We start from the raw sequence: 21,097 nt of genomic DNA on the forward strand, positions 1-21,097 counted from the left end.
AGTGGGTTCGATTGTTTTATTTGGAACATCAATCCACAGCAGTATGTCTTCACATCACTTACAAAGTGTATCTCAATGTAAACACAAATGTATGACATTAAGTCAGAGTTTAAAAAAAAAGCAGACAGGAAGTTAATGGCAGCAGCATGTTCAAGTGAAACAGTGCTCAAATGCAATGTTTGTAAAAATATATCAATGTGCAACATCGATGGCTGGTTCAAGTAACAAATGTTCATTATGATCTTCAACGTTAAGGCATCATCAAAAATCAAAAAACTGGGCATGAAACTCTAACCTTAAAATCCACAATAATTCACTCCCTCAAAAGAAACATGAAACAACAATGCCCAGAAATCAGCACTTTTAGCTCGGTTTCAGAAAAAGCACTTTAATCGAGCGGGCCATTCGTTTAAATCACCATATGATCCCAGCATATGATGGTAGCAGCGTGGACGAGTTGTTACTGATATCCTGCATTGGTTCTGCGTCTTTTTCTGGCTCGCAGCTCCTCAAAGAACTGATGTACAGCTTCGACTGTGACCGTCTGACAGAAACATGAAAGAAACGTGTTGAGTTTGTGGTGTAGAGGAAGAACAAAAAATGGGAAGACAAATGTCCGCCAGACGTGACTCACACAGACATCTTTCTCACCTTTCCTTCAGAAACACACTGTTCTAAAAATGCACTGATGGAGGTTTTCAGCTCGTTGAAACCTGAGGGAAGAACACGCGATTAATTAGTCTGCCGTAAGTGTCAATCAGTTGCCACTCCCTTTGAATTTAACTTTGACATGATTACAACCTTGGAAGAACACAGACTCTCCACCCCCCCACGCTCACCGTAAATGACCTCCAGCTGCTGTACTCGGTCCATCGAGCTCGTGAGTGCCATCAGTGGGTGCTGCCCAAATGGTTCGTCTAAGCCTTTCTCCTCATAGGCCAGAATAGTGTCAGACTGGTCCATGAGGAACTGCACCTCGGCAGCCACATAGGCCCTCTGCACAACAATCCAACAACGTTAATTAACAAGGTGCTTATGTAATTTGCCGACGGCGTTACATGAAGCTGGATCGACATGAAGAGCAAACACTTGGTTGTCTGTCTGCTGCCTTTAAGGGAAGTCTGCATTATGATCTTAGAGCTAGTGTTTGTGGTTTACCTTGCAGCTTGTGCAGGTGCAGAGCTCGGAGCGCCAACTGTAAGGCCAGAACACCGCTCCCTGTCTCAGCCTCTCCCTGCCCTGAACCTGCAGCTCTTTCAGCTTACACTCCACGGTTCTGGTTGTGGCTGCTGCTGGGCTGTCTGACATTTCCTCATGGGTTCGCTTGCAGGGGGAACTCCTGTTTGCTGCTTCCTATGATGCAAATAATAAAAGAACTTGGTGTTAGTTACTGTATTATAGCAGGAGATGGAGCAGGGGGGGCTTTGTAAAACTCATCTGTTGGAGTCTCAGGGCAACTGACACCATTAGATGGTCGGGCGATGAAAATCACCCGTTTACTGTAAGCTCTCCTGGCCAGAGCCATCTACAGAGCAGCAGAAGCAGAGCCTCATGGGTCATTTCTCCTCTAATTACCCAGAGGAGGGGAAAGCATGATAACGGGAGCTGGAGCCTGCCCACTGTAATCTGCTCATTACTCCTCCAGCCCCACCTAGTGGCAGAGTGGCATTAAAAACCAAAAAAAGGCACCAACAGCTGCGCTCAAATACTTCCCACTAGCCCTCAGTTACGCAGTGTAACTCCGCATGAAGTCACAATCACAGCTGCGGAGGGCTTTCATGTTGTGTAGGAGGATACATATAAACAGGTCAGAGGCACTAAGCACGCTGCTCTGTAAATAGGAAACATCTGTCACCACGGTTACAAATACATGCAACAAAAACTACAATAGTCCTGAGGAACAAAGCAAAGCTGAATATAATATGTGATTTGTATGTAACCCTAGAATAACGACAATGCACGCTACACTAGACATTTAATATTAATGAACTGTATTTCTATGGCACCTTTCAAAATAAGAGTTTTTAAAGTTAGGTGATTCACAAAAAATAAATAAAACAATAAAAAGAAGACAACACATTTGTGAAGACGGTGCAATCTTAAAAGGAGAAATAACTGAGCATCAGAGAAAGACTAAATTGCTATTTGTGCATATACAGTCTTTATGACTTTACTAAAAAGAGACACTTTTTAAATATTCTAATCACTTCTCTTGTTTAAGTTCTTTTCTAAATCAGCTTTGAGCACAATTTAATGAAAATACAACCTAAACTACACACAGGAACATAAACCTAAGAATGTTAGATTAACACAGTAATTTACCACCTGTCTTCCATCCATCCCATAATGCAGAAAGTCTGCACACATACACATTAATTGTGGGGAGGTTCACTTCTTCACTTTATCTCCTCAATCCTAATAAAATGACTGTCTTAGTTTTGTTCCTCACCTCCAGCTTTGCTTGCTCGCTGCTGGTAGACGGCTCCTCATCACCGCTTCGACTGGGCTCGCAGTCTTCATCCTCAACATCCACCTCTACTTCCTCCTCCTCCTCCTCCTCTGCAGGATGACCGATGTTGATCACAGGTGGTGCTGAAGGAAGAAGAAACAACGCTCTAAATTTTATTGCCTACTGTTTGGTTAAAGTTGGAAATCAGTGCGGGAATCGAAATTACCTGCAAAGTGAGCTGCATATATCCACAGGAAAGGAGCTCTGTTCATGCAGGCTTCACACACCATCTCCTGCAGCTCCTCAGGTTCAACTGTAGTGCAGCCCAAGTGCTGTTTAAGACAAACACAATGAGCAGATGAGTCACAGAAGCGATAAAAATGTAAATCGGAGTTGCACAAAAAGGCCCTCATGCTCACCCTGCTGTGGAACCAGTCCTCACAGACGACACACTGAATCATCTCATCGTCGTTCTATTAGAAAGTGAACACTTTAATGTAACGGCTGATAACACGGAAATATAAACAGTAGATTTAAATACATTGAAATAATTTGAACCACATGAGAGCTGAAATAAAAACTAAAGGAATACCTGATCGTCTGTGTCTGGGTACGGTCGGTCACACGTGCAGTAGCAGCCGTTGAAGTTATGATTGTAGAGATTTCTCACGTTTTCCTCGTCTTTGACCTGTGAATATAAGATTCACAAATATGAATAAAGCGAACAATCGGAGCATAAATAGGAGAACAAAGACGGAGATAAAAATTAGAGGACTTACAGGGTTCAAATGGCACTGGAAGTCACCAAACTTGCTATTTCCACAATCGCAGCGAAAGTTTCTACAAGAAAAAGAGAAACATTGGCAAATTAAGCAAAAAGAAGACCTCTAAAATGTATGTAATCAGTTTACTGTCAGTGCTACACACAAAGCTTATCTGTTTTCACCTTTTGGTATACAGTTCAAAGATATCGTGTCCATCGTGACATTTATTGGCACAAGCCAGACAAACCCCAGCAGGCTGGGCAGCGCTGGGAGTGCAGGTGTTACAGGCAAACACCGCCTGTCTCTTCACATAACCCTGCAGCAACAAACACAGCGGGCATGAATACACAGTCAGCAGCACAGTAAAGTACCGCAGTAATGCTTCAACTGTTGCCAACAGAAGATTTCTCAACTATCAGGGCAAAGGTGAGTATAATGTCATAAGTTCAGCACTGGAAAACTACCAAACAAAGGAGTCAGGAGAGATTAAAATAATAAATTGCATAAAACCTCCCAAAAAGCAAGTAGCAAAGTGCTTTCGATAAAACGAATGTCAATTTAGAAAATGTATAATGAATTCAAACAAATAAATAATTATGCAATATGAAAAGATAAAACTTTGTATACAGCACAACAGTTCAAAGTAGATTTCAGTCTATACAGTCATTTGTGGTGTGATTTTATGAGTAATTTACATATTATAGCTTAAAACCTCACAAAACTAGACTAAATACCACTTTATCTGACTATATTACATATTAAGGCTGATACCTACAGTGTTATTATTCTAATTATGGAGAATTAGCCTAATAATAATATTGCTTAACTTAATTTAACTAATGCATATCAAGATCACGACCTTAAAGCATTAGTAATTGCAGAGATTAACCTGAGTTCTTACTATACAAGAAAACCCCAAAAAAATCCAAAGATTTCCTAGATCACCCAGAAACAAGCTTTGTTTAAATTTTATGTGGACTATTTTGTTTGTTTGTTTCATTGTATTTAATGCTATTTGTAATTAATTTAGTGTATACTATATAACAACATATGTCAAAACTATAGTGTGAAATGCCCGGTGTTGCAATAAATACTGCGATCTAAAATCGCAGCACTAGTATGTGGAAAAAGCCAGCAGGCGACAGTCGCTGCATACCAACAGGGCTGCAGGGCTGCGGTGCACGGAGCTTACCCGGGAATAAGAGCAGTTTTCTGGGTCGCTTCCAGCCAGAACACACAGAGCTTCCTGCAGCTCCTCCTCGCTGGCAAGAACCTCGTCAGTGTCCGATTCGTCTTTATGTGCTGCCATGCTGAGAGCAGAGAGGAGAGGACACACAACAGAGAAGCAGAACAACAGTGTTGATGAACGAGAGTTCCGGGCGGGAGTTTGGCTCAGACCACGTGGAGGATGTGACGTCAGAGACCAGGAACAGACAGCACCTGGAGGCTTTTGTTTAAGCAGTCTGTCGTTTCTTTTTGGTAACGCTGTCAAATGTAGTACCCTATATTTTTAATTTATAGATAATGGTAATTGGTTCATGGTTCATTGGTTTTTAATAGGTCAGTTGTAAGTTATTACAGTTTTTCTCCATTGGTTTGGCTCATTTCTTGAAACCGAGATGACATTCTCAAAATAACATGGACAAGTCTCAAAACCACTGGGCATTTTCACACAATGGATTGGACATTTTTCATTCCTTTAAGCAAATTTTAAATGTTTCAGTACAGTTCTGCAAAAGATTAAACACAATCTCCTACAGTTTGTACAAATACCGTGTGAATATATGTCAGTGATCTGAGCTGACTGTCACTTCTCAGTCAAACAGTCAAACATGTTAGCATTATTTCAATGTTTAAGTCGTCACAATCAAAACAATTTATTCAATTCCCAAAATATGTCAGGAACACCCGGAATTACTGTAGATCACTTCAACTTCAAGAGGAGCTATAAGAATGCGTGGTGGAATACGAGGAAGAGGCCGAGGTGCACACAGACACCAAGCTGTCCCTGATGAAATTCGGGCTACTCTTGTTGACTATGTAATCAACCATGGCCTAACAATGGCAGAGGCAGGTCAAAGAGTGCAGCCTAATGTGCCCCGCTCCACAGTTTCGTCCATCATTTTGGATGTGAAACTGCATTTTGTTGAGATCAAATTTGCTTGTAAGTAGATGAAACAGAGTTTTGAAATTTGTGTGAGCTGTTTTGCAAAAGTTGATTTGGTTTTGAGAAATGTGTCAAAGCCAGGGCCGGCCGCTGGCATAAACACTCTATGCCGTTGTTTATAGCCACATCCACTCGAGGGGGCCACACCACAATAAGTGTGTGATTCGCATTTTGTCCCTGTCTAGGATACATTTTTTAAAAAATAAATATTTGCTGTTAATCATGTGCATGTGTGTTTTAACCCAATTACAAGCTGTGCACGTGATTTGGTAGTAGCCCTGTGCATGTTTTGGGGCCACAAAAAAAAAAATCTTGCTTAGGGCCACCAAAGTCCTAGCCCCGGCCCTGGTCAAAGCAATTGAGAAACTGTAAGAATAAACTTCCCATGGCTGTGCAAGTGCCATGTGTGTGTCAGAACTTAAAGACTACTCATGTTTTGTTTTGTCTTATTGAGTTTTTTTGTTTGTTTTTTTACACCATTGTACTGTTAGAGGGCTGCTCAGCGGCGTAGTGGTTAGCACTTTCGCCTTGCAGCAAGAAGATCCCGGGTTCAAATTAAGAAAAAATGTGTCATTTTGGTGCCACTGACTATTTACACGAGAGGAGTATTTGGTTTTGAGGCATGGATGAAGTGTTTTGAGAGAGATATGGCATTTTGCTGGTAATCCATGGTGTTGTGCAGAACCATAGAAAGTATTTTGCAAAATGCACCTAGAGTTTTGAGAATGTCATCTCGGTTTCAAGAAATGAGCCAAACCAATTGAGAAAAACTGTAATAAGAAATATATCTGAAAAACCAGTTTGATGACTTAACCATATGTACCATATAATGTAAACAAGTCAACTAAACTATAATATATAATATTAGTCTTTTTTAATGCTTATGGAAATAAATAAGTGAGACAATCATCCTGCAAATCCTATCCCTATCCACTTTACTGTTTACTCTTGTATATATATTATATATTACTTGCACTATTAGACACTGATTTATGTATTTATTTTGCTTATTTCTATCTATCTGGATCAATATATAATTGAGGGACTTTTGAAGTCCATGTCATATATCTTGCACACATTTTTATTGAAAGTATAAAAAATTTTTTATGTTCATTATGATCGTGTATTTACAAATTCCATAATTATTTGTTATGGAAACAATTATTTATTAATAAAAAAAATTACTGGATATCACTAAAATGTCGACTAAATAACCGTCTGAATTTAATAACAACCACCTTCTAATTAGCTAAACAATATTAAAATGAGCTTATTCAAAAAATGCTTTTATTAAGTTGAGATAATCATGACAGATATTTCTTTTTTGGCGATATATCAAATTTTATATGGAAAATAACAAATTGCATCTGTGTCCAAGAAACCACTTTCCACTAAGTGTCCCATTACAAAACCACCTCTCAAGGAAGTGTGTTAATTCCACATCACATGACCCTATCTCTCTATCTCTCTATCTCTCTCTCTCTCTATCTATCTATCTATCTATCTATCTATCTATCTATCTATCTATCTATCTATCTATCTATCTATCTATCTATCTATCTATCTATCTATCTATCTATCCTTATTATTCTTATTGTTTCGGTTTGTGTTTGTGATGAATAAAGGTCTTGAATCTTGATGTGTGCAATAATTAAATTAACTACATGAAAAAATATAACATTAAAACTGTATTGTAAACCGACAGTTTATCAATTCTTATACATATTATTCACTGATGACACTGAAGCACATTATTTAACATTTTAGTAGTTAAACCATCTGTGATTCTATCTCATTTATTGAACAAATAAAGTTAGAGAACCAATAATAATTGTCACCAATTGTGTCAAATTTTTGTAATATATTTACAGTTTAAACTTGAATTTGACAGTCTCATCTATGAAATAAAAAGAAAAATAATTATGGAACTACAATAAATTTGCAATTTTTTCACAATCCTCTTGTGTACGAAAAAGTAAAGTTTTATGGCTATTCACAGTTACCGGTTATTAGCGTTATTTGACATTAAACCTTTACATTTACAATTGATTTTTGTCATTTTATTAATATTTTTGTGTATTTCAAAAATGAACAAAAACTGTCAGAAAATATAGTTATAAATACATTTTTTAGAGTTTACTTACCTTCAAAAGCTGTGTTATGACTGAATAACCAACATGTTTAACATACAACAGTATCAAAACAAGTAATTTGTTATTAAGAGTGGATTACAGCTGATTTAGAGGGCATTAATTAACATAAATTAAACATTAGCTTCACATTACTGACCCCTTTAATATGTTAAATAATATATTCTAAAAGTCAGGCAAGAATAAAAATAACATACTTATGTACTTGTCAGACTATTCATAGAAGTTATAGAATATGATCAATACATGAGAATGAAGAAACACACAGTTCTAACTCTGAATATTGAATATAAGATATAAAGTACTGAATATAAAATAATAGCTGATGATTTGCCAGATGTATCGGTATGAACCACGCCAACAGACACAGGCTTTGCTGAACAGCTGGCACCTTCTCGCAATACAAGTTATTGTGGGCAATAAAGGAACATTCATTGATGTTTTGAAGGCGAATAGACTCAGAATAACTTCTCCTAAACACAAACTCACACAAACAACCACCAAAAAATGTACATTTTAGCAGTTTGAGATCCCAGAAATGTGATTAAAAGCTTACATTCCCGTCCTGGTGGTGTTTTTCGGGAGAAATGTGCGGTGAGTCCTCCCTGAAGCCAATGGAGCAGCGTTTGTGTTGTTGTGTACTTTTTTTTAAAAGTTGTTTTGTTCTGGTCTGGTTGACTTTTCCAGAGTCTCGTGGTATATTTTACGTTTCAGGAATATTGTAAGTTCTGTCTACTGATTAATGTATTTCTCTTTTGTTTGTAGGCTACAAACGTCAGTTCTGCTAGAGGTATAATGTACCTAAAACACATGTATAGGACACGTATAATTTTGTACGTCAAATAATGTAGTATTTTATCAATAAATGTTAAATATTTTAAAAATAATATTCGACTTAATGAGATACATCTGAATCAAATCAGACCTATTTATTTATTACTTTATTTATTTTTCTATAGTTGTTGTGCTTCAATCCTGCTGTACGTTGCGGTAGTTTTCCCATAGATGGCGCCACTGCGACATGTTTCTATGTTCTGCCGAAATACGCGCTCATTATTAAGCAGAAAACAGAGTGTCGCACGATTACAGGCCCCTAGTCCATCGCTCAGACTGCGTTTGGTTTGCATAAATAGTCACAAAGCCGCACACTTGCCCACATTTAGCGTTGAACTTCCTGGTGTGTGCAGTGTGAGCTGACAGGAGGTGATCTTCCAGAGAACACACTGAACTTCTCTGACCGCAGCCCGGCTCTTCATAGACGGCCCGAAATATAGAAACTACCTTTAACAAACCAAAGAAGTCGTAAATATCAAAGAGATTTACTGGTCATTTAATCTATAAGGTGTAAAATGTATATTTTTAAAAGCTACTCATCTACTCCACTCTCTCCCTACTGCTTTTCTGTGATAATTTAATGTATTTCGGCTTTACAACCAAATAAAACAAAATATATAGATGCTTCCTGAATGGTATTTTTAATCTTTAGTTTCATACCACTTCACCGAGAAAATGCTTCATCGATTTTTACAGTGGTGAAATAATGGGAGGGGTGTAAACTGTGATTTGACGGTGCGGGGCGGTGTTTTCCGAGCGGCCCCTGAAGGCACCATCAATCTCCTGGATCCTGGGTGTGTGCAGCCAGTAGTGCTCAGAGACTGACAGAGAAAACACCAGGAACATCTCAACGTGAGTCCAGCTGTGCCTGTCATCTGTCACCGTGTTCGTTAGTCCTTCTCCAGCGGACGGACTGAGAATGGGAAACTACCCGAGCTAGTTTCTGAAGAGGAACACGAATTCAGGGGGGGAACTGTGCTAAAACTACCAGGTTAGTTAGCTCCCTATAGCCCCTCGCTGCCAGCTTCATTCGCAACTAGTTAAGTCAGTTGCTTCATCTTTTTGCTAACCGGCGGTCGCTAGCACCTGTTGTTAACTCGTTTCATGCGTGGAAGTGGTATGAATCCGCTCGGCCATTTAACGGTTGTCAGCCTTGTTAGCAAGCTAGCTTTCCCCTAATTGCATACCATCGGTTAGCTATGCAGATTGTCACTACACAGCTAGCCAGCTAACGTTAGCAGCTGAGGTTAGCTAAAGGAGGTCAGTGTGTGGGGTTCGCTGATGCTGAACCACATTCACTGTGATATTATTTAGTGTTTCTGCACTACGAACAGCTTTAATTAGCCACTATTTCGTAGTATGTTATGTGGTTTATTTATGATACGTTTCATAGCATATAGCTTCAACCTTACATACCAGGGAGCATCGTATAACAGTGTGTAGCTAGATTTTGTATTACCTGTTTATGCAGCACTAAGCCACTTTGCTCATTTTCTTTCTTTGTACATGCATTGTTCTTTTATTATATGTGTTCAGTCTTATTGATATGTTCGTTTTAACCTGTCCTAGTTCCTGTTTTGTATTGGTTTTGAGAGGAATGCAGTTTCATTCCTCTGTACACCTTGCTGACCTGACTTGACTCTGGAAATTAGATAATGCTCACTGTGGGTTAAGGTTCAAGATGCAGGCTAGTAGAAATCGTCCCTCCTAGCTCTTTGACTTACTGGAAAAGTGGTGGTGAGCTTGACAACTCCCCTCATTGCTCCAGTTGTGACACCAACATCTTGCTCTGTCCAGGTCAAGCCTTCAGTCGCACCATTTCCCTCCAGAGAAGGAACAGGAGCACAGTGGAAATGCAGACTTTCCTGAAAGGCCGGAGAGTCGGCTACTGGCTCAGCGAGAAGAAGATGAAGAAACTGAATTTCCAGGCCTTTGCTGATTTATGCAGGTATGTGGACATGTTAGCAATGTATTGCGAGAAGGTAAAGGTGACTATAAGACACCCAACAAAAACATCTTGACATGCATTCACACTGTACTCCCACATCATTAGCAGTTTATGTCAAAGTGAATTAAGTGCGGCATTGACGGACAGTAAACTTCCTCATAAGGACTCGGTAACAAAAGGGACGGATTATCACCTCTTTCAGGGAATAACCCTTTAGCACTTTTCACTTTCTCTTTCATTCTTAAACACTGGATCATTGACGTCTCTGCTCATGTCTGTGTAGTGTTTTAACCCCCACTGCTACGCTGCTTCTCTCTTCTCTGCTGTAGTGCACAGACATTTTTTAAAAAACGGAGTATGTAATGAATGCCCCGCGGAAAAGTGGCACAAGTAGGTTTTGTTTGTTATGTCTCGACTCGTGCTTGTTGAGACACGGTGCATGAAGGGAATGTGTGTAGGTAGAACAATGTTCATGACCAAGGTGCATGTGTAACAGGACAAGCAGCTAAAACAGGTGTTATTATTTTGTCTATTGTCCTGGAGCTTGGATATTTACCACACAATCGGTGTGTGGACTGAAAAAATAAATCTGTTAACCTGTGACCACTACAGTATCTGTTATCACTTCTGATTGGTCGCAGGGTGCTATCACATCAATCTTGGAGTCACTCTTTGTCTCTCCTTGTGATGTTGACATTTTATTTATCTACAAAAAAATAGAACTGTCTGTCCAAATGCACAGTCACAACACTTTTTTTCACCCAGCCTTGAGTGAGGCAACTGTGCGAATGTTATATGTGTATTATCTTGTTGTGCATGGTAAAGTGAATGTTATATAAGCTGTTACAAAGATGGCCCTGTATTTTCTTAGCAGACATAAATTCAAGGGGAAAAGTGAACTCTTCCCTCACGGATTTACAGTAGCTGCTATACAGTATATTGGACTGGGGAAGGGCTTCAGGGTATGGCAGCAGCCTTATCATCTCATTGCAACATTGCATGGCACTGCCTGTGCTATATGAGGGCTATAGGTAACCTCAGAGCACAAATGTTGAAAATTACAGCAGCTAACATTGAGAGAAAACAAAGAAAACAGTTCAGAGTCTCCACTTGTTTGATTTAGCAGGAATGTGCCTCAGTAGTTCAGGTATGTTGACAGTGTGCTTTGAAGGATTTTCACCTTTTCCAACACAGTTGTTTCCTCACAAAGCGACCTGATTGAGCCAGCACAGATTATCACACTGTAATCCACAAAACATTTTTAATCTCCTCATAAAACTCCAAGCAACACCCCCCTCTGTGCCTCCCCTCCCTGCATCCTGCTCACTCCCTTCTTCCTTCAGAGCTGGACTGAAGCCTGTTTAACATGAAGGGTGGGGGCCTGGTGTTTGTGACAGAAGATCAGAAAGATCAAGTCACACCATTAGCCTTTAACGGCAAAAACAAATGACACATTTAAATGACAAAGAGCCACAAAGTGAACGTCGGTGTATCATGTATGTGATTACCGCATGACTGCTTTTTTTAAAAAAAGAAGTTCTCCTTTTCTCTACATATTTTCCCTGTCCTGTAGTGTGTTAGAAATCAAAAGTCATCTTCAGGAAGAAGGAAATTGTAGAAGTAAGATCATCTTCCTATGTTTGGCTCCAGTAGATATGTTTTTAAAGGAGATATTGCCTTTCTGAGGAGTCGGTTGTTCACCTTTTCATGTTGTCTGTTTGTTTAACCTGAAGGTAGAATGAAACTAATTAAATCATTTTTTAAATGTAATTTTCTACACTACAGCTTTTACTTTTCAGATAGCTGTGCTTAGATTTTAGAATTGTTTGGCTTCGTTGTCTAAGGTGAACCCCGTGTCAGTATTATGTTCAAACAGTGACTGAACAGGTTTATTTCCACCGTCGTCATGTGGCATGCAGCTGCCATTGTGAGTGTGTCTCTGAGGAGTGTGTCCTGTCTCGTACAGCTGGACTTAAGGGATTCCTGCTGGTCGGAGTGATTTGGGTTTCTGTTGGTCTCGTATAAGCTTATGCAGCAGTTCAGTGGCTTCTCACCAATTCACATATTCCTGATTTGGAAAAATGCGATGCCCTTGAGAGCAGCCAGCCCCGACGTCACTGAATAATATGAAAATACTGTCACCTCGTCCTGTCAAGGCAAGGCCACTGCGTGCTACGACAAGTCTAATGAGATCACGCTGAGTTCTACTTACTCTGTGCTGACATACAGTTTTTTACCCAAATGATTCTATTTGCTGCAGTAATAAGAGGACTGTGATTATTTAGAAACTGCAACAAGCATCACTCTAAAATCTTTAACATGTCAAGATTGCCTTGGGTTCATTTTCAAATATAGCTTTGTTATCTGGTTAAACTATTTTTTTTTTATCTCTGACCAATGTTATCCACGAGAATAATATTAAAATAATCACTGCAGTTTCTTGTAACGATTATGAGCCACTCCTTCAATAATTGTTCCCTGTTGTGCTATCTTGCTGTCATTTACTTTATCAGTATGTCAGTGCAATCTCAAATACACCCAGCTGTAAACTACAGTTTAGATACTGGGGTGCACTGGAAGTCAGATCCTCCTTACTGCCAGCTCAGCAATATGCAGAGTTCACAATGGGACAAAATGTTGCTTCTTTAGGACAATGGTGTGACATGTAGTGCAACAAACAAGAAATAGTGCAACTACAAAGGCAATGTGCAATACTTGGACAGTATAGATCAGTTTCAGTTGTTCAGTGAATATTTTTATGGGCAACTTAGGCTTATTTATAAAGATGCAAATTAAGGTGTGTGGCTGTATTTCTATGGCCTCAGAATAGATAGAGGAAGATGTATATTAAGCCTGAGCAGTAAACTGAGAGCTTTAAAGTGCACGTGTGTTTAAAAACAGATTCATTTGTGTCGTGATTAGGGCAGATGACAACTTTTGAAAGTTGAGAAAGAAAACCAACATTTATTTCTGGGGTGCACTCATATGTACTGTCTTTTACTTGTGTTTGCAAAGCGTCCATAAATACTAAAATTGCGGGTTTGACTTTATGGATGCATGATGTTATCGATAAAGGTCTTAAAATTGAATATAGTGAGCGGCCCAAAATGAACACAGACAGGCAGATAATTCCTGTCTGATAAAAACTGTATTTATTTTTAAAATGTCCTTTATAAATATATATGACGTGTTCTCCATTAAAGGTATAGTATTCTTTTTAATATATTTTCAGGTAAACGTGTGCTTTTCAAAAACGTATTTTATGTGTGACTGACTGGCCATTACAATAACAGCAAACAGAAAAATTAGTTTATTCAATACAATAGAGAATTGAGGTTTTCTGCATGTAGGCGGCTCGAAATGTGCCTATACTGATATCTGTCATCAGCCAAAATGAGATGGAAAATATTGGCATCAGATACCAGCAAACATTCAATACCGCATGTCCCTGCTCTGTTCCATTATGAAATGGTTTAATAAAAGTCTCTTGTTGTTCGGTATGCCTCTGTGTTCTTGTGTGTCAAACCGATTCATAAAGTTCTGACCCCGGCCTGCTTCTCTGCTGGGTCTTCTTCCTTCATCCCTTTCTTCCTGCTGGCTCTGTAACAATATAGGACAGCACACGATCTCCATATCTGTGATGAGACGAAACTAAAGGCCCCATTCACTTCACATGAAACACGGCAGCTGCAGTATTAAATATCCACGTTGTTGTGAAGCGGTGAATGGCTGCACTGCTGTTACCATGGGGCTGTAACCTCAAAAACAACTGGGTTGGACAGGCTGAGTTAGTGGTATTGCTAGACTGGTTTTGTTCTCATTGTAAACTCACCCCCACTAGGAGCTGTTTGTTTTGATCATTCAAGTTTTTTTTTTCTAAATTCTTTTGGTGAGCTTGTGGAATTGAGCTAGAGGGGACTCTTAAAAGGCCAGCTCCATCAGGATTGTGCAAATGCCCTCTCTTCTACGCTCGGTTTGGGCATTTGTTTTTCTCTCAGTCAGGAGGGGTTGGAGCCAGTACAGAGCCAGCAGGTTTCAACATGTGAGAGGCCTTCTCTGCGTCTTGGTTAAAAAAAAAAAAATTCCCTTTCAAATTGGAGAAGTCGTTATGTAAAAATTGTCTGTTGCTTAAATGTGATGTCAGAGGAGAAGATATCAGTCTAGACACAAGTGTTGAGCTGAACCACAATCTCCACTGTTACCAAATGACCGGCTTCAGCTAAAATAATACCACTTCTGTGTTGTCGCTGGAAAATTTTCTCCGTCTCTACAGGGGGATATCAGTCATAAGAATCATACTTTCCCATGCTGCTGTCAGAGAAATTTACTGAATGAATCAGGATAATTTTTCTTTTATTTTTAACATTTTTAACATCTAGATGCAAACAGGCTGATGTGTCAGTCGTTCTCACTATTAATGCAGGGAAATGTTGAAAACCTTTGTGGATTTCTGTTTAATTTCTCATATTTTGATGTAAATTTACATAAAAGAAATTACAGGAACCTTCCTGTTATGAAGGAAGAAATCAAGTGAAAGAAAAATAATGGAAAAACTTGGTTTACAGAGATTAAATGTCATAACATAACTTTTGCTGTTCGATTACAGTACATCTGTTGCATCACTTAGCTTTCTGTTGGAGTTTGTTGACGTTCTGAATTCTTTCTTCCTCTAAATCTTTGAGATGTTCTTGTGGCTTTGCCTGACAGCACAGGCATCTTCACCTACACAACCTCACATACATGTACAAAATACATCTTGCATCTCATATGTTTTTGGTCTTTGGTTCCTTAGCAAAGCCTGCTAATGATCATATTCAGTTTATTTCTAGTAAAATGACTGACTCCTTTTTCTTCTCTTTCAGGAAAAGAGGGATAGAAGTTGTTCAGGTAAGCCGATCACGTCTTGTCTAATGCTTTTAAAAAAATTTAAGGCATCATTCATAAAATCTTTGAAATATAGCTATTTCTGTTTCTTTAATTTTTCTACTGGGAGCTCTTGTGAGTAAACTCCAACATGATGTGGCTGCTTCACAGTGTTGCTATCTTCTGTCTTTAAGTGTCATTGTTACGCTGTGATACAACTCATTCCAACATATTTCAACACTTGACTTTGAATCTGTTAATGCGGTTATATGTCAGAAGTATCTGCTTGGAACCGTTACTCATTTAGTGAGAGGGTGAGTATGTGTGTGAGGAGGGTTGAAGCATTCAGAAGCTCAGTCGTAGTCATATACACCAATAGCAATATTTTTATAAGGTAGAATTGTGTGACTACTCGAAGCTGCAGCTCTTTACAGATTGCTAAATACAATCACTGTAATGTGCCAGAAGAAATAGTGGTGTGTTTCTGGTAATTACTTAGCCGTAGTCAGGGTGCTGAGTTACATTCTGGTTAATACAGGCCCTAAGGAAGTAAAGGCTGCTGTCTTTAATGGATATTGCACAGTTTACCACCCTGAGTAAGTAAACACTGCACACACAGAAGCACGGTAACAATCGTCACTAAGTCCTGGGAGCTCAGTGCAGAAAAGTATCTGTCATTTCGAGCACTCTCTGCAATTGAGGAGGAACTTATCCGGCCTATTCTCCCAGTCTCTTACGCTGTGTTCTTTTCTTCATGGTGGGCTTGTTTTTTTTCCCCTTTGCTTTGGGGGTTATTTTTTTTTTCCTCTCCCTGTGCTGAAGATATCAGCACACCCAGAAAGGGCCTTGTCCTGGGAATAGTCCCAAAGTAAGCAGGGCTTTGTGTCCCACTATGCATTCAGCCTGTCCTGGGGGACGGCAGATCCTCTCAGACCCTCAGCTCAGAGTTCCCGTGGGCTTTACACAGCGCTGCGACCTTCCCTCTTTCTCTTTTTCCATGACTACCTGTTGTCCACTGAATTTCGTCCTCTTGCGAATCAGCATAAACTCTTTATTTTTAGCTGGACTGTCCCTGCCAATTGAGACAGCTCAGTTTACTCACACACCCAGAGGTGTTTTGAGTCCACACCAGTGAATCGGCAGCCTGAGATGCACCCGGTGCCAGTCAGTGCCTGTGCTGTCACAGCCACATCAGATGCGAAGATAATGGTAGCCATTGTCCTGCTTTGGCCTTGTGGTACAAGTGTGTACAAAGATGTCTCCTCTGATTGCTCTACTTCAACTCTGAGCCCAGCAGCCCTTACAGTATCCTTAAGACTGTTGTTTTGCAATCTGTGACATGATTTCTAATGCCAGATGATGTATTTGAAACCTTGTTGTTACACATTTTCATCTCTATGTCTTGTACTGTTGGTGTATTTCAAGCTTGAGCTTTCTGATAAAGCTTTCTACATTTGGACAAAGAAGCAGGTAAATAAATGAATCGTAACGAAGCACTGTGATGTTGGGTTAGAGACAGCGATAGGAGTAATGTGCAGAGATGGGAGTATCAGGAGGTCATGGAAAGGCTGTTGGAGGTTGTCGTTCATTATACGGTATGCGTTTGGAGATAAAGCATTCAGCTTGCTATGTTTATGTTTTCTTAAGTCGGATTGTTTTAAGCTTTGAGGACGGCAGGGAGTGTAGCTGTGGATATGAGTCCGTTTAACCTTCTCTAGAAGGTTAGAGGAGAATATAGCTGCAGATTTATCTCTTTTAGCCAATTTAATCACCTAACCTTGTCCCAGTGGTCTCGTCTGCGGGCGAGCTGACCCTGGAGATAACAACCCAACCCTGGATATCCAAGGATACATGAATGCTTCTGGCCAAGTAAACCATTAATTCGTGTTGTTTATGGCCTTTTTACAAGATGATTAATTTAGCTGTTGTGTGCTGGAACCACAGATCTACTGCAACAGAGCAGGAAGAGTTGCCTGATTAGTCAATCAACAGAAAAGTCCTCTGTAAATATTTTTTGATAGGTCAGATTTTTAGAATAATTTAAAGTAAAATGAAAAAATAATTCCTTGGTTTTAGCTACTCAGTTATATACATGTGCTGCTGATTCACTGGTTTACGAAGAAAACTACTTGCAGCTATAATGTAAATATAATCTGCAAAATCAAAAAGAAATTGGAGTGACGTTATTTAGCATTTATTTAACCAGGTTAGTCCCATTGAAATCAGAGATCTCTTTTGCAAGGGATGCCTTTGCAAGAGGGCAGCAGCACAGTCACATTATTAAAAAAACAGTAAATAGATAAAATTAATAACATTAAAACTTGCTCACATATAACACTTGCACACAGACAAGTTAGACCGTAGTGATTTCACCAGAACTTTAAACTCATTCAGTGTAACAAGGGCTTGAAGTTGAGATTATAGTTTATTCCAAGCATTAGGTGCAGAAAACCTGAAGGCTTTCTTGCCCAGTTCAGTTCGCCTTTAAATTCTCCGTAAAAGACGAATGGTCGTCAATTAGAAATCCTGGATATTTAAAAGTAAATACCAACTCTATTTGTTGACCATTTCTTGTTAAATTTTTCCAGACAGCGCTGACCTAGTAGTTTTTGAAGTAGTAAAGAACATACATTTTGTTTTGTCTGCATTTGAAACAAGTTGCAGATGCAGTTGTTCCTGCACTCTATCAAACGCAAGTCGTAAATACTGAAATGGCCTACATAAAATTAACACTGCAGCTGAACTTGCATTATATATGGTATTTATCACAAGAGGTTAGATTCTCCAGGGAGTTGCCAGTGGTTATGGCGTCACCCTGTGTGAACAGATCTTGTCTAAATCCGGCAGCCCCTGGGAGTTAATTTTATATTTCCATGTCTAGTGTGGGAAAAATATCCACATGTATACCCCTCAGGACTGACAAAGCTGATTAAGAAGATTCTTTTGTTGGACTTTTGTGGTAAGTCCTTTAGACACTGCATTTATTTATTTATTTTTTAAGTAGCTCATTACACTCACCTACTTTTCAGCCCTCCCTCTTTGATCTTCCTCCACACAATATTGCAGCTCATCAATACTGACCCCTGATCACTGAGCTCCTAAGAGCCATCCTCCCTCCCAGTGCTCCGTACATTAGCTTGTCTGGGTCACAGATCTGATGATTAACTCACCATGCTCAGTCTTGAGGAGGCCAGTGCTCACTCTGAGAGAAAGAACTCGTCACAGCAAAGGGTCAGTGTTTGAGTGGGCTGTCGAAAGAAAGTTATTGTTTTGATTACATGGAAAGTGCTTTAAATTTAAAAGTTAATTTTCAGCATGCCACGGTATCGCACCCACATATTGAATTTGTGGAAGGTGATAAACAAAAGATTGTCTACACAAAGGCCGGTATTGATTTTCCTGCTGCAAAGGTGGCTAATTTGTAGCCATTATTGATAATTAGTAAAAAAAAAAAAAAAAAAAAAAGTAATGCACTGAAAGCTTCATCACAGAGGTTTGCATATCATTACAAAAAAAAATGTTTGCAGCCACATCTATACTTATTTTTTTATTACTTGTGCTAATATTGATTAGTTGACCAAAACAAGTTATTTTCCCAACAGCTTTAAGAATTCTGTGGGTGTTTGTTTCTGAGCAGAGTGGAAGGTCAGGGTGGGGATGATGATGAATGACATATTCCACAGTCTGACTAAGATGGACTGTGCATTAACTCCATTACCTCTTTAAAAATCCTCAGGCCCTTTCAGTAAGCTTGGTAGAGTTATGTAGGCTTATTCCTTCATCAGCCTTAAAACCACTATGACACGGCATAGTTTTTATTCCTACGTGATTCATGTCCACCTATTAAAAACATTCTCGGGCTACCTGCAGAGCCAGTTAAGTCACTGTTGGTAAATAATGGTTCATCTTTACTCAAGAGTATTGTGTTGATGTTGAGCCAAAATGTTGTTAAGGCTTTGTTGCACAACATAGTCAGCAGAGAGAAAAATCTTACTCCTCTCTGGACTCAGGGGTGCTGAGGAGACGAGCATTAGCCTAATGAGCTCCCAGTTTGACTGTCCATATGGTTTTTGGCTGAAGATTCACCTTCAGGTTGATTCTCTCCCGTGTTTAGTCTCGTTTTTCACGTGAGGTGTAGCCAGCAGCCACAGTTTCTCAGACACATATGTTACTCTTACACACCGGGGTGTCAGTTGTCACACGGCATACGAAATAAATCATTCATCACATCTGTCTGCACTCTGCACGCTGTCTCTCTGGCTCGCCCGACAACAAAGCAGAATCCAGGTGAGATTAGGGGCAACTAAAAGAAGCATCTAGCAGACGAAGCAGATGCTTAGACAAATAGCTGATCCGAAAAACGCTTCGTACAGTGTATGTTCAGTGCACTTGTTGAAAAGCAAAGTGCTCTATGCGCTCTGTTCCAGCTGTGAGCTCAGAATCACCATTGTTAGTTTCCCTTGGGGTTGAGCTTGGCCTCACAGAAAGGCTACATCAAAGCTGAAAATATGTTGGCCCTGACCTACCCTCTCCCACCAGGATCCATCGTGTTTTCTATGCTGTCCGTCACTACCACGGCCCACTGCTAGCTCTCAATCCCAGAGGGACTTTGCAAAGACGTCAGCTGACATTTCTGCTTTTAGCATTTAGCGGGACATCAGTGACTTCACTGGTGGGTTTTGGGATGAGCTCTGCAGCAGGGTCATTCTGTCTGCACACAGGGAGATGAGAGTTTCATCCTCTGCGATGTGTCTTTGCCAGTGGGTGTTGACCCCCACGATGCAGAGTCCTGTTTTTGTGGAGGGGCCAGACTGTGGATGGGCCCTCTGTGTTGTGTAAGCAAGAGATTAAAAGCAGTGCCTCAGCGGAGTACGGACAAATTCCCGTCCAGCAGGCTCCGTCACACTGACACTGCTACCTAGACAGAAAACAGAAGTACGTCATGCTGCTGCTGCTGCCACCCTGTCATCACTGCTGCTCACAAGAGCTAGCCGTAAAGACCCAGGAGTAGTTTGTCCACAGGTGACAACACATTTTATGAGTATGACTAGGTATCACAGTGCTGCTGAGGCCCTGGCTCCATTTTTATGTGTTTTACGCATATGCTTGCATGTGTCTGTCAGCCACATGATTCCAGCGAAACCTGCTGGATTGGTCAGACACTGAGTCAAACAAACCTGTTTTTGAAGCTGAGGTTTTATTTTTAGACCTAATTAACTATTGCAAAATATCCCAAATCTTTGCCAGTTGTTCTCATGTTAGCATTATTGTGTATCACTTCCTGAAACTGGCTGTTGAGTATCCTTGAATATCAGATCTTGTTTTTGTCCACTGAGTTCTAAAATATAAATTCTGTATCAGCTGCTGTCTTACCCAGTAGCTTCTGCTGCTGGTTTAATAACATTTTGTTCAGGAGTTTTTGCAGATACCTGAGCTATATATAATTACATCATATAAACCTGAGATTTTGCTATCTATCAACCCCTTGAACATTTTTTGGTCTATTGGACAATTTTGAGAAAAACAGCAAGTGAATGATTGATTGTGAAATATTTTAAACTTTTTCTTCCCCAGAAAACAAATTTTTATCATGATATATATCGGCATAGTAATATAAAATTATACTATTATATTTTTCTCAGCTATTTTCCCCATCCTTTATTTCATGTATCTCCAATAAATTTGAAAATGCAGCCTATGTATCATGTTCCGCAAACCTTTAAGAGTCACTGAAAACATTCACTTCACAGACTGTGATTCAGCTTCATTGCTTTGTATACATTTTTGCAGCTCATGCTGGCATGCAGCTTTGAGGTGAAGGGCGTGTTCCTACAGGCTGGAGGAATGGAGTGTACAAGAGAATGAGATCCAGCAGCATTAAGATGGGCAGAGAAAGAAATGCCATGTTGATGTAGTATAATG

The 21,097-nt window shown here is 39.7% G+C and overlaps 2 protein-coding genes across 3 annotated transcripts in view; one reads left to right on the plus strand and one right to left on the minus strand.

Moving 5' to 3' along the window:
- Positions 1–2: 2 nt before the first annotated feature.
- On the minus strand, positions 3–4,605 carry LOC110971681 (putative E3 ubiquitin-protein ligase UBR7). Its single transcript, XM_022222075.2, has 11 exons — positions 4,406–4,605; positions 3,396–3,529; positions 3,229–3,289; positions 3,042–3,137; positions 2,869–2,922; positions 2,676–2,781; positions 2,450–2,592; positions 1,159–1,353; positions 840–996; positions 652–713; positions 3–544 (listed from the first exon to the last, which is right to left on the minus strand). Exons 1-11 carry the CDS (start codon positions 4,520–4,522, stop codon positions 461–463), a joined length of 1,209 nt encoding a protein of 402 aa, XP_022077767.2. The 5' UTR covers positions 4,523–4,605; the 3' UTR covers positions 3–460.
- Positions 4,606–9,118: 4,513 nt separating this feature from the next.
- The window catches only part of itpk1b (inositol-tetrakisphosphate 1-kinase b), a 40,810-nt gene continuing 28,831 nt past the window's right edge, over positions 9,119–21,097 (plus strand). Inside the window, exons 1-3 of one of the 2 annotated variants that reach the window (XM_022222056.2) lie at positions 9,119–9,355; positions 10,162–10,312; positions 15,175–15,199. In XM_022222056.2, the coding sequence (XP_022077748.2) occupies positions 10,218–10,312; positions 15,175–15,199 (120 nt within the window). In that variant the 5' untranslated portion in view covers positions 9,119–9,355; positions 10,162–10,217. The remainder of the gene's footprint in view (positions 9,356–10,161; positions 10,313–15,174; positions 15,200–21,097) is intronic. The other variant, XM_022222040.2, reaches the window with a different exon arrangement.

This window comes from Acanthochromis polyacanthus, chromosome 1, assembly GCF_021347895.1.
Source record: "Acanthochromis polyacanthus isolate Apoly-LR-REF ecotype Palm Island chromosome 1, KAUST_Apoly_ChrSc, whole genome shotgun sequence".
Lineage (NCBI taxonomy): Eukaryota > Metazoa > Chordata > Actinopteri > Pomacentridae > Acanthochromis > Acanthochromis polyacanthus.